This window comes from Microcaecilia unicolor, chromosome 3, assembly GCF_901765095.1.
Source record: "Microcaecilia unicolor chromosome 3, aMicUni1.1, whole genome shotgun sequence".
NCBI lineage: Eukaryota > Metazoa > Chordata > Amphibia > Gymnophiona > Siphonopidae > Microcaecilia > Microcaecilia unicolor.
In genome coordinates, this window is record NC_044033.1 from 409,510,021 (window position 1) to 409,524,759 (window position 14,739).

The window sequence follows — 14,739 nt, forward strand, 5'->3', positions numbered from 1 at the left end:
AACCCTTCAGGGAGTGATTGAGTGACTTCAGAACGTTGTCTTCAGAACATTGAGGGTGAGTTTTATTATAGTAGATGTTGTTCATGTGTGTAAATCTATTACCTGTCTATATAAGTTCACTTTGGTTTTTGTTATTTTTGAGGTATGTTATATTTGAAATTGTGCTAAATGTTATGATGAGTTAAAATTTAATGCCAAGAAGCGCAGAGTGATGCATTTGGGGTGCAGAAATCCAAAGGAGATGTACGAGATAGGAGAGAGATTAAGAAGCCCAACTCAGGAGAGGGCTCGTAGTGTCTGAGAATCTCAATGTAATGAAGGTGTTGGCCATGGCCAGAAGGATGCTAGGCTGCATAGAGAGGGATATAACCAGCAGGGGAAAGGAGGTGTTGATGCCCCTGTGCAAGTCATTGGTGAGGCTCCACATGGAGTATTGTTTTCAGTTTTGGACGCTGTATCTTGCTAAGAACAAAAAAAGACTTGAAGTGATTCAGAGAAAAGCAACAAAAATAGTATGGGGTTTGCACCACAAGATGTATGAGGAGAAACTTGAGGACTTGACCATGTATACCCGGAAGGTGCCTCCAGGACCAGGTTTGGGAACCACTGTACTATTAACAAATGGAAAAACACAATTCTCAGACAACAAAAGTAGAAAAAGAGTGTTTTATTTGGTATTTATTGATTGGTACATGTCATAAGTACATAAGTAATGCCACACTGGGAAAAGACCAAGGGTCCGTCGAGAACAGCATCCTATCCACAACAGCGGCCAATCCAGGCCAAGGGCACCTGGCGAGCTTCCCAAACGTACAAACATTCTATACATGTTATTCCTGGAATTGTGGATTTTTCCCAAGTCCATTTAGTAGTGGTTTATAGACTTGTTCTTTAGGAAACCGTCTAACCCCTTTTTAAACTCTGCTAAGCTAACGGCCTTCACTACGTTCTCCGGCAACGAATTCCATAGTTTAATTATGCGTTGGGTGAAGAAAAAGTTTCTGCGATTTGTTTTAAATTTACTACACTGTAGTTTCAACGCATGTCCCCTAGTCCTAGTATTTTTGGAAAGCGTGAACAGACGCTTCACATCCACCTGTTCCACTTCACTCATTTTATATACCTCTATCATGTCTCCCTTCAGCCGTCTCTTCTCCAAGCTGAAAAGCCCTAGCCTCCTTAGTCTTTCTTCATGGGAAGTCGTCCCATCCCCGCTATCATTTTAGTCGCCCTTCGCTGCACCTTTTCCAATTCTACTATATCTTTCTTGAGATGCGGCGACCAGAATTGAACACAATACTCAAGGTGCGGTCGCACCATGGAGCGATACAATGGCATTATAACATCCTCACACCTGTTTTCCATACCTTTCCTAATAATACCCAACATTTTATTCGCTTTCCTAGCCGCAGCAGCACACTGAGCAGAAGGTTCAGTGTATTATCGACGACGACACCCAGATCCCTTTCTTGATCCGTAACTCCTAACGTGGAACCTTGCATGACGTAGCTATAATTCGTGTTCTTTTTTCCCACGTGCATTACCTTGCACTTGCTCATATTAAACGTCATCTGCCATCTAGCCGCCCAGTCTCCCAGTCTCGTAAGGTCCTTCTGTAATTTTTCACAATTCTGTCGCGAGTTAACGACTTTGAATAACTTTGTGTCATCAGCAAGTTTAATTACCTCGCTAGTTACTCCCATCTCTAAATCATTTATAAATATATTAAAAAGCAGCGGTCCTAGCACAGACCCCTGAGGAACCCCACTAACTACCCTTCTCCATTGTGAATACTGCCCATTTAACCCCACTCTCTGTTTCCTATCCTTCAACCAGTTTTTAATCCACAATAGGACATTTCCTCCTATCCCATGACCCTCCAATTTCCTCTGTAGCCTTTCATGAGGTACCTTGTCAAACGCCTTTTTTTTTTTTTTTTAAATCATATTTATTGTAAACTTCAAAGCAATATTTACAAGCAAATCTACAACCATGTATGTTAACATTCCCATATTTCAACATTTTCAAATTCCCCCCTTCCTCCCTTCCCTCCCAATCAACTCCCCCCTTCCCCCCCTTCCCAGCTCAAACATTCAAAATTCTACTTCTAGCAACTGGTGTCAGGGTGTCCTAGTAAGGGGACCAGATTCGGCAAAACAGGTCTCCTGTTTCTGATGCAAGGTCCTGTTGTCAAACGCCTTTTGAAAATCCAGATACACGATATCAACCGGCTCCCCTTTGTCCACATGTTTGTTTACTCCTTCAAAGAATTGAAGTAAATTGGTCAGGCATGATTTCCTCACACAAAAGCCGTGCTGACTTGGTCTCAGTAATCCATGTCCTTGGATGTGCTCTGTAATTTTGTTTTTGATAATGTCCTTGGTAGTTTGTTGACCCTGGGTTTCAGACAGATGAAGTTTCCAGACCTCCACTCAAAACATTTAGTAGCCCTGTTGTAGTGTATGGAAAGCTCATAGGGCTCTCATTTTGTTTGATCCATGCACTGCCTATATCTCCCATTGAGCTCTCGCTCATTCTTTTGAGAAAGCAGAAAACTAATGGTGAAGAGCCCCATGACGTCTTACGCTCTTTGATCCTGGTGGCTGGCCAAATTCTGCAGGCCATACAAAATTCTTCAGTACTGTAGAGTTTTCCTCTGGAATACAATATAAAACTGAGAGTTCATAAAAACAAATTTTCTGAGCATTAATTGGTCTTATGCCACCTCTGAGTCTCCTGAGTCAAACAAGTTGGAGGTAATGGACTGGGGGAAAATGATTTGTGAAAAAGAAAGTGAGTCTGGAAGAGCAGGTTTCTTTTCTACTTTTCTACTGAACACACCCTACTGGCCATTTCTGATTATGTTTGTCAACTCTAGAGGCAGAGATGTAGTTCTTTGTTGGTTGACCTAAGTACAGTCTTTGACTTTGTTAACCATGATATCCTTCTTGATCGACTTTAGAACTTGGTGTGAGTGGCAGCTCACTAGCATGGTTCCATTCATGTTTAATTAGGAGATCATTCCAAATTTGTTGGAGGGAGTGGAGTGGAAAGCATGAAAAAGGATCTGAGGAAGCTAGAAGAATGGTCTAAGGTTTGGCAATTAAAATTCAATGCGAAGAAATGCAAAGTGATGCACTTAGGGAGTAGAAACCCAAGAGAGACTTATGTGTTAGGCGGTGAGAGTCTGATAGGTACTGAGGGGGAGAGGGATCTTGGGGTGATAGTATCCGAGGATCTGAAGGTGACGAAACAGTGTGACAAGGCGGTGGCCGTAGTGAGAAGGTTGCTAGGCTAGAGAGAGGTGTGATCAGCAGAAGAAAGGAAGTGTTGATGCTCCTGTACAAGTCGTTGGTGAGGCCCCACCTGGAGTATTGTGTTCAGTTTTGGAGGCCGTACCTTGCGAAGGATGTTAAAAAAAAAATGGAAACGGTGCAAAGAAAAGCTACGAGAATGGTACGGGATTTGCGTTCCAAGATGTATGAAGAGAGACTTGCTGACCTGAACATGTATACCCTGGAGGAAAGGAGGAACAGGGGGTGATATGATACAGACGTTCAAATATTTGAAAGGTATAATCCGCAAACAAATCTTTTCCGGAGATGGGAAGGCAGGTTAGAACGAGAGGGACATGAAATGAGGTTGAAGGGGGGCAGCCTCAGGAAAGATGTCAGAAAGTATTTTTTCACAGAGAGGGTGGGGGATGCTTGGAATGCCCTCCCGCGGGAGGTGGTGGAGATGAAATGGTAGCGGAATTCAAACATGCGTGGGTTATGCATAAAGGAATCCTGTGCAGAAGGAATGGATCCTCAGAAGCTTAGCCGAAATTGGGTGGCGGAGCAGGTGGGGGGAAGAGGGGTTGGTGGTTGGAGGCGAGGATAGTGGAGGGCAGACTTATACGGTCTGTGCCAGAGCCGGTGATGGGAGGCGGGACTGGTGGTTGGGAGGCGGGAAGTACTGCTGGGCAGACTTGTACGGTCTGTGCCCTGAATAAGGCAGGTACAAGTCAAGGTAAGGTATACACATATGTTTGTCTTGTTGGGCAGACTGGATGGACCGTGCAGGTCTTTTTCTGCCGTCATCTACTATGCTACTATGTTATATATTTTTTTCTGAAATCTATGAACTAACATGCAGGTTACCTCAAGGTGGTGTTAGCACCTATTCTTTTCAGTGTCTTTCTGTCATCATTTGACCATTTACTTTACTTCAAACATAGGGGATTACATTTTTTATCTGTGTGGGTGATGTCCAACTATTCTTCCTCTCAAAACCAGTGCTTCATATGAAATTGATGACATCTCCAATAAGCTTACTCAAATAGCTGATTGGATTACATTGAATAGACTGAAACTAAACCCATCAAAAACTGCTCCTTTATTCTTTCTTTTGATAGGCTCCCCGATTTATTTTCTTCTCCTATAATTCATGACGTATAGATCTCAGAGATAGTCAGAATTCTTGGAGTATTGATTTTATAACTGTTTGACTTTTAGCCATATCAAGAACATATCAAGTAAAATCAAATTCAAACATATCATCACTGTGGAAAGCAGACTGTGGAGTACTGCAAGGATCACCGCTATCACCGATCCTATTCAACTTAACGATGACCCCACTTGCCAAGTCCTTATCCAGCCATGGCCTTAACCCTTTCATATATGCAGACGATGTCACAATATACATTCCTTACAAAACCAAACTGACAGAAATCACCAACAAAATCAAGCTCAGCCTCAACATCATGGATTCATGGTCAAATGCATTTCAACTAAAACTCAATAAAGAAAAAACTCATTGTCTCATCCTCTCATCCCAACACAGCGTGGACATCCCCACAAGTATCAACACCCCAGATCACACCCTTCCTATCTCAGACAGCTTGAAAATCCTTGGCGTTACAATGGACCGCAACTTAACACTAGTGAGCCAAGTGGCATCCACAACAAAGAAAATGTTCCACTCAATGTGGAAACTCAAACGCGTGAAGCAATTCTTCCCGAGGGAAACATTTTGCAACCTGATACAATCAATGGTACTAAGCCACTTAGATTACTGCGATGGAATTTATGCGAGATGTAAAGAACAAACATTAAAGAAACTTCAGACCGTTGAAAACACGGCAGCTAGGCTTATATTTGGTAAAACGCTATTTGAAAGCGCAAAACCCCTCTGCAAAAAACTACACTGGCTCCTAATCAAAGAACGCATCGCCTTCAAAATCTGCGCCCTGGTTCACAAAATCATCTACGGAGAAGCCCCGAGTTACATGACAGACTTGATCAACTTACCAATTAGAAATACATCCGAATCAACACGATCTTATCTAAATCTGCACTACCCAAGCTGCAAAGGCCTTAAATACAAAACAATTTAGGCATTTAGTTTTTCCTACATAAGCACCAAAAGCCTTGAAAATGACGTACGACCACCTAAACTTCCGGAAATCACTAAAAACCAACCTGTTTAAAAAGGCATACCCTACCGATCCAACTTAAATGCCTAATCTCTGCAACACAACCAAACTAAAGCACGTAATGGACATAACACAACTCTTCCGTTCTCCAATTCCCTTATGTGGCTGTGCCACATGAACTTGATCTTACCACAACATCGCCCTGTATTTGTTCACACCGGAGCCTGCAAAGGCGTCTCCGGTACTATGTAAGCCATATTGAGCCTACAAATAGGTGGGAAAATGTGGGATACAAATGTAACAAATAAATAAATATATCTTTGATAGGAAATCTTTCTTTGGGGCCCTTTTACAAAGCTGTGGCAAAAAAATGGCCTTAGTGTGCCCTTATGCGAGCCTTTCTTGTGTGCTAAGGCTGTTTCTTCCACAGCTGGAAAATGTCTTTTCCATTTTCTGAATTAATGGCTATATTCTAGTGTTGCCGTTAGCGCACAGCTATTACCACGGCTTCTCTACCCCCAGACATGCCTCCTCGGCCAAAAAATAAAATTTACTTTTTAGTATGTGGATAACACATTCGCGTAATCGCCTTATTGTGGGATGCCTCAGCGTGCCCCGTGATACAACATTTGAAGCTGTGATAAGCATGCGTTAGTGCTTACCATAGCTTGATAAAAGGACTCCTTTGTATAGAGGCAAATCTGGATGGCTCGTTCTTTTTTTTTTTTTTTTTTTTTTATATATATATATACAGCTCTTCATTTGCTGGTATACTCTGGATCTTTCATGCTTATGTAATTATAATTCTATTCTTCAAGGTGTTCTACAGTATCAACTTCACCATTTACAGTTGATACAAAACACTGCAGCTAAACTAATCCATGGTGCTAAGAAATTTGATAGTGTGACTTCACACTTTGTAAATGAACACTAGCTTCTCATATATTAACAGATTAATTCCAATTTTTCTCTTGACTTTTCAGATCTTTCACTCAGGATTACCACAATGTCTTAACATATCCCTTATCCCCTTTTCACCAGTTCATTTCTTATGCTCTACCCAGCAAAATTTGTATGTTGTACCCTCCCATCTCCAAATTTGCTCACGTTTAGCTTGCACATCATATTTTGCAGTTGTTGCCCCTTCACATTGGAATTCCATTTCTGTTGACCTACGACTAGAGCCATTGCTTCTGAAATACAAGGCAGTTCGCAAAAGACTTTTTTTTCTAAGACATTTCCTTCCATAACCTGATGCTATATAGTAACACTTTTTTCTCCTCCATGAATTCTGCTGGCAGAACGTCACACTAGGCCATGTCTACTGCTTTGCACTACCCCCCCCATGTTTACCTTAGAGTAAATATAATACCTTTAGCCTCTTCAATTTAGAATTATTAATCTTTGTAAACCGCTTATGTATTTGTGGTATATTAAATAAATGTAGAGAGGTGTGGTAGCCGTGTTAGTCCACTCTTAAAGGTTATCAATAGAAATCAAACAAAATAAAACATGGAAAAGAAAATAAGATGATATCTTTTTTTATTGAACATAACTTAATAACATAATAAGGGCAACCTTCGGAAGCTAATCAAGAAATGTATTAAGTTATGTCCAATAAAAAAAGGTACCATCTTATTTTCTTTTCCATGTTTTATTTTGTTTGATTTCTATCGATAACCTTAAATAAATGTGAAATGTGAGTACTACTGAGCAATCAGGCTGGCTGTATTGTCAAAGGGTGACTTCCCATTGTCCAGGACAGTGGTCCTGGCTCTCTCATGAAAGATTTTGTTTCCCCCCATAGTAGTTCCCACTTAAAAAATAATGAAGGTTATTGGTTTAAACAACATGGACAAAAAGTTGAGAGAGGCTTTTCAGTCTAGTTGGCTTCCCTCCCTCACCCATATGACAATCTAGGTTACTCTGAAAAGCCAATGACTTAAATGAGAAAAAAAGACAACTCAGCAATTGGATTCTTCACTTATGTAAATGTTTTATTGTACTTTTTAAGGGAGAAAACAAATCTGCACTGCTTTGTTTTCCATACATGACACCACCACATATATAGACCCTTCAGTCTCCTTGGAGTTGGTTCCAAAGTTGTACATTTGACCAGGACTCAATAAATCTCATGTTTTAGGTCCCCATAGTGTCTAGAAATTGGACCCTGGTATCTAGGATTTTGTGTTCTCCAGTCCTGGTGTCTTCTTCACAGAAATGTGCTTTCTTGAAATCTGTGCTGCTGTACTGGGCTCTCAATGAATTTGAGCTGTGCAGTATGGGAAAAGCTTGTTGATCTTGTGATGTCAGATCTCATGAGACTTCAGATAGCAGGACTGACAAACTCTTCCTTCACTGTGCAGCTCAAATTCATTGAGTGTCAGTGTGCTGCAGATTCAAGGAAAACACATTTCAGTGTCTGAGGCAGCCAGGCAGGATTTGAGAAGAAAATCAGATAAAGGGGGGAGGGGACGGACTGATGGGAGAAACTAGCAAGGAAAGGAAGTGATACTACTGGGCATGAACTTGGGTGATGATTAAGAACATTAGAATAGCCATACTGGGTCAGACCAATGATCCATCTAGCCCAATATCCTGTTTCCAACAATGGCCAATCCAGGTCATAAGTACCTGGCAGAAACCCAAGTAGTAGAACATCCATCTACTAATCCCAGGGCAATCAGGGCTTTCCCATATCTGTCTCAATAGCAGATTATGGAGTTTTCATCCAGGAACTTGACCAAACCTAGATAGGCTAACCAATGTTCCTACATCCTCCAGCAAAGAGTTTCAGTGCTTAACTATTAGTTGAGTGAAAAAATATTTCCTCCTATTTATTTTAAAAATATCTCCATGTAACTTCACTAAGTGTCTCCTACTCTTTATACTTTTTGAAAGAGTAAAAAATTGATTCTCTTCTAATTGTTTTAAACCATTCAGGATTTTATAGACCTCAATCATATCTCCCCTCAGCCATCTGTTTTCCAGGCTGAAAAGCCCCTCTTTAGCCTTTCCTTATATGAGAGGAGTTCCTTCTCCTTTATCATTTTGGTCACTCTTTTTTGAACCTTTTCTAATTCTGCTATATCTTTTTTGAGATATGGCGACCAGAACTGAATGCAGTACTAAAGGTAAGGTTACACCATGGAGCGATACAGAGGTATTATAGTATTCTTGCTCTTATTTACCATTCCTTTCCTAATAATTCCTAGCATCCTGTTTGCTTTTTTTGGCTGCTTCACACTAGGCAGAAGATTTTGGCGTATTATATCTACAGTAACACCTAGATTTCTTTCTTGGGTGCTGATCCCCCAAGTGAACCCTAGCATCAGGTAACTATGATTTGGATTATTCTTCCCAGTGTGAAGCAGTTTGCATTTGTCTACATTAAATTTCATCTGCCATTTGGATGCACAGTCTTCCTGCAGTCTTTCACAGTCCACATGTGTTTTAACAACCTTTGAATAGTTTTGTGTCATCTGAAAATATAATCACCTCACTCATTGTTCTGATTTCCAGATCATTTATAAATATGTTAAATAGCACCAGTCCACTATTCACCTGCCCCCGTTGAGAGAAATGGCCATTTAACTCTACCCTCTGTTTTCTGTTCAATAACCAATTCCTAATCCACACCAGAATGTTGCCTCCTATCCCATGACTCTAATTTTCTTAGGAGTCTTTCATGAGGAACTTTGTCAAAAACTTTCTAAAAATCTTGATACTCTACATCAACTGGCTCACCTTTATCCACATGTTTATTCATGCCTTCAAAGAAATGAAGCAAATTGATGAGGCAAGACTTCCCTTGCCTGAATCCATGCTGACTCTGCCCTATTAAACCTTGTTTATTTATGTGTTCCGTAATTTTTATTCATTATAAGTTTCCACTATTTTACCCTGCACTGACATTAGGCTTTACCAGTCTGTAATTTCCCATATCACCCTTGGAACCCTTTTAAAAAATCAGGATTACGTTGGTCACCCTTCAATCTTCAGGTACTATGGGCAACTTTAACGACAGGTTACAGATTACTAACAGCAGATCTGCAGTTTCATGTCTTTCTGTACCCTTGGATGCATTCCATCCGGTCCAAATGGTTTACTACTCTAATTTGTTGATTTGGCTCAGTTCGTCGTCAGGTGCTCCGAGATTTCTTTCAGTTTCTTTGCATCATCATGCTTGAAAACCATTTCTGGTACAGATACATTTCTTACATCTTCTTCTGTAAGGACGAAGAAAAGAATTCATTACTCTTCTCCACTATGACCTTGTCCTCCCTGAGTGCCCTTTGCTCCTTCATGATATAATGGTCCCACGGATTCCCTCGCAGGTTTTCTGGCTGAGGACAGGGTGGGATAAGTGATAGAGAGGGCAGACTGGCTGAGGTTGGAGGTTTGTCTGTTTCTCTTCTCTGTGTCCTCTTCCCCCCAGCCAGGGCAGTAGCTGAAGCCAAGAATCAAATGCCTTGGGCACACCCATTGAGGTGGTAGGTGGTGTGGTGGTGGTGGTGGGGGGGGGGGGGTGATTGTACACAACTGACAGGACACTTGATAGCCGGGGGAAATATGTTTGGTGCTGTGTAGTGGCACTGTAAGAACTTGATAGTCTATGCAAAATAGCTTAGAGAATAGAAAAGTAGCCATATTAAATTTGGCTCTAATGAGCAGTGACACACCTCAGAGGAGATGCCCCTCCCTCCTCCTAACAGTTGAAACATGGTGAGGAGGAGGAAGCAGCAAGCGTGGTCTTCCCTGCTGGCTCCTAAATCAAGGAAAAATTCTCAAGCCCTGCGTAGTGTTTTGATGATAGCGACTGCACATTCTTGGGAAAACCTTGATTACTTAAACTTAAGAGATAGAAGTTCCATGTGGCACTATTGGATGATATCATCCACTTTGAGTCTCTGATGTATTTTGCTATCTTTAGGTAAACAACATTACAATTAAGCAACTGAGTTTTTTGAAGTCAGGATGTCTTGTTTGACAATCTGAAGCTCAATTTCTTTATTAAGAGTAGTTAAAAATACCTTATTAAAAATATATTTGATTTCTCTTTGCATTTCCTTTAAAACCACCTGGGTCATGTTTTGATGTGTTCTTAGGTAGAAGAAGGCTGGTGGAGTGGAATACTACATGGGAGGTCTGGATTGTTTCCTTCCAATTTTGTGAAAGAATTAGAGCTGACAGATGATAGTGAAACACAAGATGGTCCAGATGATGCAGGTATAGAAACCATTTTACTACTTTCTTGGTTTTCTTTTGAACCATAAGAATTTCTCCTGAGCTGTTTAACATACTTCTCCATAGGTGGAAATGATTGTACATAATGATTTTCCGTAATTAAGATTTTATTATAGTTTGCCAAAAGAGCAAAGCAAGTCTATGAAGTACAGCCCTCTTTTTTTTTTTTTCCTTCTGAAGACCACCTGTTCACCTACAGTCATATACATGGTTGTTAAGACTTATATTCTGCAATTACCTTCACAAAGAAAGTTCATAGCAAGTTATATCGAGCAATATACGGAAATGTATTCATTTTCAAGATATAGTCTATCAGTCAATGGGAAAACTCTTCTCTTGGTGAATTACAACTATCAATAATTAAATTATACAAGTAAACATAAAACAATTACGCAAACATACTACACACAAGCCAGGGCGTAGACCTGGGGGGGGGGGGGGGGGCAGCAAACGAGGACGACTGGAACGGTGACTTTTTTACCTGAAGTCGCAGCGACGAACGGGCAGGCAGCGCTGCGGTAGTATAATCAACAAGGAGGCAGGTTCGGACTCCGCCCTTCACTTCACTCCTTCCCTCTCTGCGTCCCGCCCGAAAGGAATGACATCAGAGGAAGGCGGGATGCAGAGGGCAGGAGGGAAGTGAAGGGCGAAGTCGAACCTGCCTCCTTGTTGATTTTACTACTGCAGCACTGCCTACCCGTTCGTCGCTGCGACTTCGGGAGTGAAATGGAAGTGTGAGCCAGCCTATCTCGTCCACTGTAAGTAAGGCAGGTATCACTGTTTCCACTCCCCGCGCAGCCGTCGCCATTCAGTTAACACAGCAAGCAAACCTGTGAGCTGCTGCATCCACGTTGTTTTACAGATGCTGCTAAGGGGGAGAGAGGGGGGGATACGCTCTGACGGCTGGATAGAAGGGGGAAGGGGTATGGACAGAAACAGGATGGGCAGGGGAAGGAGGAGAATTGCTGGACAACAGGAATTGATGGAGGGGAGAGGGGAGAGAGGAAGTTTGCTGGGGATGGATGGAGGAGAGGGCAGGGGAGAATGGAGAGTTGCTGGACGGAGTGGAAGGCAGGGGAAGGAGGAGAATTGCTGGACATGGATAGATGGAGGGAAAAGGGGAGAGAGGAAATTTGCTGGAGATGGATGGATGGAGGAGAAGGGCAGGGGAGAATGGAGAGTTGCTGGATGGAGCGGAGGGCAGGGGAAGGAGGAGAATTGCTGGACATGGATAGATGGAGGGAAAAGTGGAGAGAGGAGAAATGCTGGACATGGATGGAGGGGAAGGAAGACAGAGGAAGTAGATGCACATGGATGGATGGATGGAGGGGAGGAGAGTGAGGAGAAATGTTGGATATGGATGGAGAGAAAACATGCATTTAAGGGCTGAATCGGAACACTTTGAGGGCAGATACTGAAACTGGAGGAAGGATAGGGACAGGGCTACAGATGGTAGACTGGACGCATAAGGACACAGGAGGATGGAATGGTGAGTGAAAAAATATCAAATGGAAAGAAGACACTGGGACCAAAGCTAATATAAAAACTAAATGATCAGACAACAAAGGTAGAAAAAAGTAATTTATTCAGAATTTATTAATTGGAATATGTCAGCTTTTGGAAATGTGCATCTGTGGTATGGGAAAAGGGGGTGGGGAAATACTACTGGTGAGGAAGAGGGAGTGCTGGGTAAGGAGGAAGGAAGGAAGGAAGGGAGAAAGAGCTGGCATTTTTTGGAATAACCATAATGTATATGTATGAGATATCTCATACATATTCATTATGGTTATTCCCAAAAACAAAAAGGCAGCTCGTGCTCCCTTCTGTCCTCCATTTTAGCATAATTTGCATATGCAAATGAATATGTTAATACGCCCCGCCCCTTCCTTTGCCCCCCCCCCCCCCCCAAAAAAAAATGAAACAGTCAAACTACGCCTATGAAGCCCCAGGTATTCCCCAGGGAATTATTCAGTTATGGGATCTATTTGTGGAAGTTATGTGGCAGTACTCTCTTGCACTAGAACCAGCAGCTTCCTGACTCCCTGTAGGGGGCTTCAATGGAATCAGTGGCAGCCTTCCTTGTGGTGCAAAGTACACAAGGGTGGAAGTAAACCAAATCCAAATGACCAGTACTGAAAACACAGTGGTAAGAGCACCAAGAACACAGTTTATTGGGACCCTACATGGTCCGTGTTTCGGCTACAAAGCCGTCCTTGGGGGTCTAAAAACATAAAATACAAAATGTAAATATATAATATAAAGAAAGTGTAAATATCTCTACTATAATAAAAGGCACCTTCAACGTTCTGAAGCTGACTCTGTGGCTTCACTGAAGTGAAAGGTTCGTAAGGATCGTTAGGTTCGTCGCTCTGTAACCATCTCTCTCGGCCCCGCCCTCGCGCCTCTGATAGGTCCGCTGCCCTCAACGTCATCACGTTTTGACGTCCTCGACGTAATCACGTTTTGACAAGGGCGGGGCAGAGAGAGATGGTTACACAGCGACGACCCTGACGAAACTTACGGACCTTTCACTTCAGTGAAGCCACGGAGTCAGCTTCACAACATTGCAGGTGGGTGGCTAGAGGGGAGGGGAGGGAAAGAGAGGGGGCAACTACCCTGGAACTGGGAGGGAGGGAGAGATGGGGGGGGGGGGGCAATGACCCTGGAACTGGGTGGGTGGGGGGGGGGGGGGACCCTGGAACTTGGAGGGGGGGCCAGACCTTGGAACTTGGAGGGGGGCCGGACCCTGGAACTTGGAGGGGGGCCAGGCGGACCCAGAAACTGGGAGGGAGGGGGGGAACGACCCTGGAACTGGGTGGGAGGGAGGGAGGGCGGATCCTGGAACTTGGAGGGCGGATAGACCCTGGAACTTGGAGGGGGGCGGGCAGACCCTGAAACTGGGAGGGAGGGAGGGGGCCCCTGGCACACACTCTCATTCTCACACACACACACACACACTTGCACACAGTCTCACTCTCTCTGTCACACACACTCACACATTCACTCTCTCTGTATCACACACTCACTCTCACACACACTCTGTAAAACACACACACTCCGAGGCAAACCTTGCTAGCGCCTGTTTCATTTGTGTCAGAAACGGGCCTTTTTTCCTAGTATAATATAAAAAAAACATAAGACATGACATATAAAGGTTATGAATATTATAAAAATATATACATAGATTATTACAATTATATATATAAAATATTTTGTATGGAAATTTTTTTAAAAAATTAATGTAAAACACACACACTGCAAAGGATCATGATTTTATATATATATGTGTATGACATTTGTGAAAATATATGACCACATAAAGTACCATTATTTATTTTATTTTAGTTACATTTTTACCCCGCGCTTTCCCACTCATGGCAGGCTCAATGCGGCTTACATATTGTATACAGGTACTTATTTGTACCTGGGGCAATGGAGGGTTAAGTGACTTGCCCAGAATCACAAGGAGCTGCCTGTGCCTGAAGTGGGAATCGAACTCAGTTCTTCAGTTCCCCAGGACCAAAGTCCACCACCCTAACTACTAGGCCACTCCTCCACTCACCTTTCATAGAGCATAGCGATGAAAGGGATCTATACTGCAGCTACAATGGTGAAACACAGGTAATTTTTTTAATGGAATTACAAATGTACCAAAAAATTGACCTTGGTAGATGAAGCATCTGAACCTCTCAGAAAGAGGTGCAATGTGCTACATCGGGTAAAAAAAGGAGAAGAGAAGACAACTGTAAATGTGATTGCGTATTTCAAAAGATTACATACGAGAAAGTAAGCCGCATGTGTCATAAAGATGGGTGGTAGCAATACTAAAGGCAGAGGATGGTGTCTATAAACGGAATAGAAATAACAAAAAACCACCACTGTGATGAGGACAAATGGGATGCAGGATAAGCAGCCCGAGGAGAAAAGGGGACGGAAATGGAGAAAGTGACAAAGGCTGCTGCCAAGGAAACAGACTGCGAAAACCGACATAGAGAACCAAAAGCAGAGGACCAAAAAGCGGAGAAAGTGACGCAAGCTACAGCCAAAGAAACAAGCTGTGAAAACCGACACAGAAA

General features: G+C 42.5%; 1 protein-coding gene across 1 annotated transcript in view; it reads left to right on the top strand.

Moving 5' to 3' along the window:
- CD2AP (CD2 associated protein) overlaps positions 1–14,739 on the top strand; it is a 442,106-nt gene that overhangs the window by 182,890 nt on the left and 244,477 nt on the right. The window contains 1 exon segment of the mRNA XM_030198789.1: positions 10,525–10,645. Within this exon segment, the coding sequence (XP_030054649.1) occupies positions 10,525–10,645 (121 nt within the window).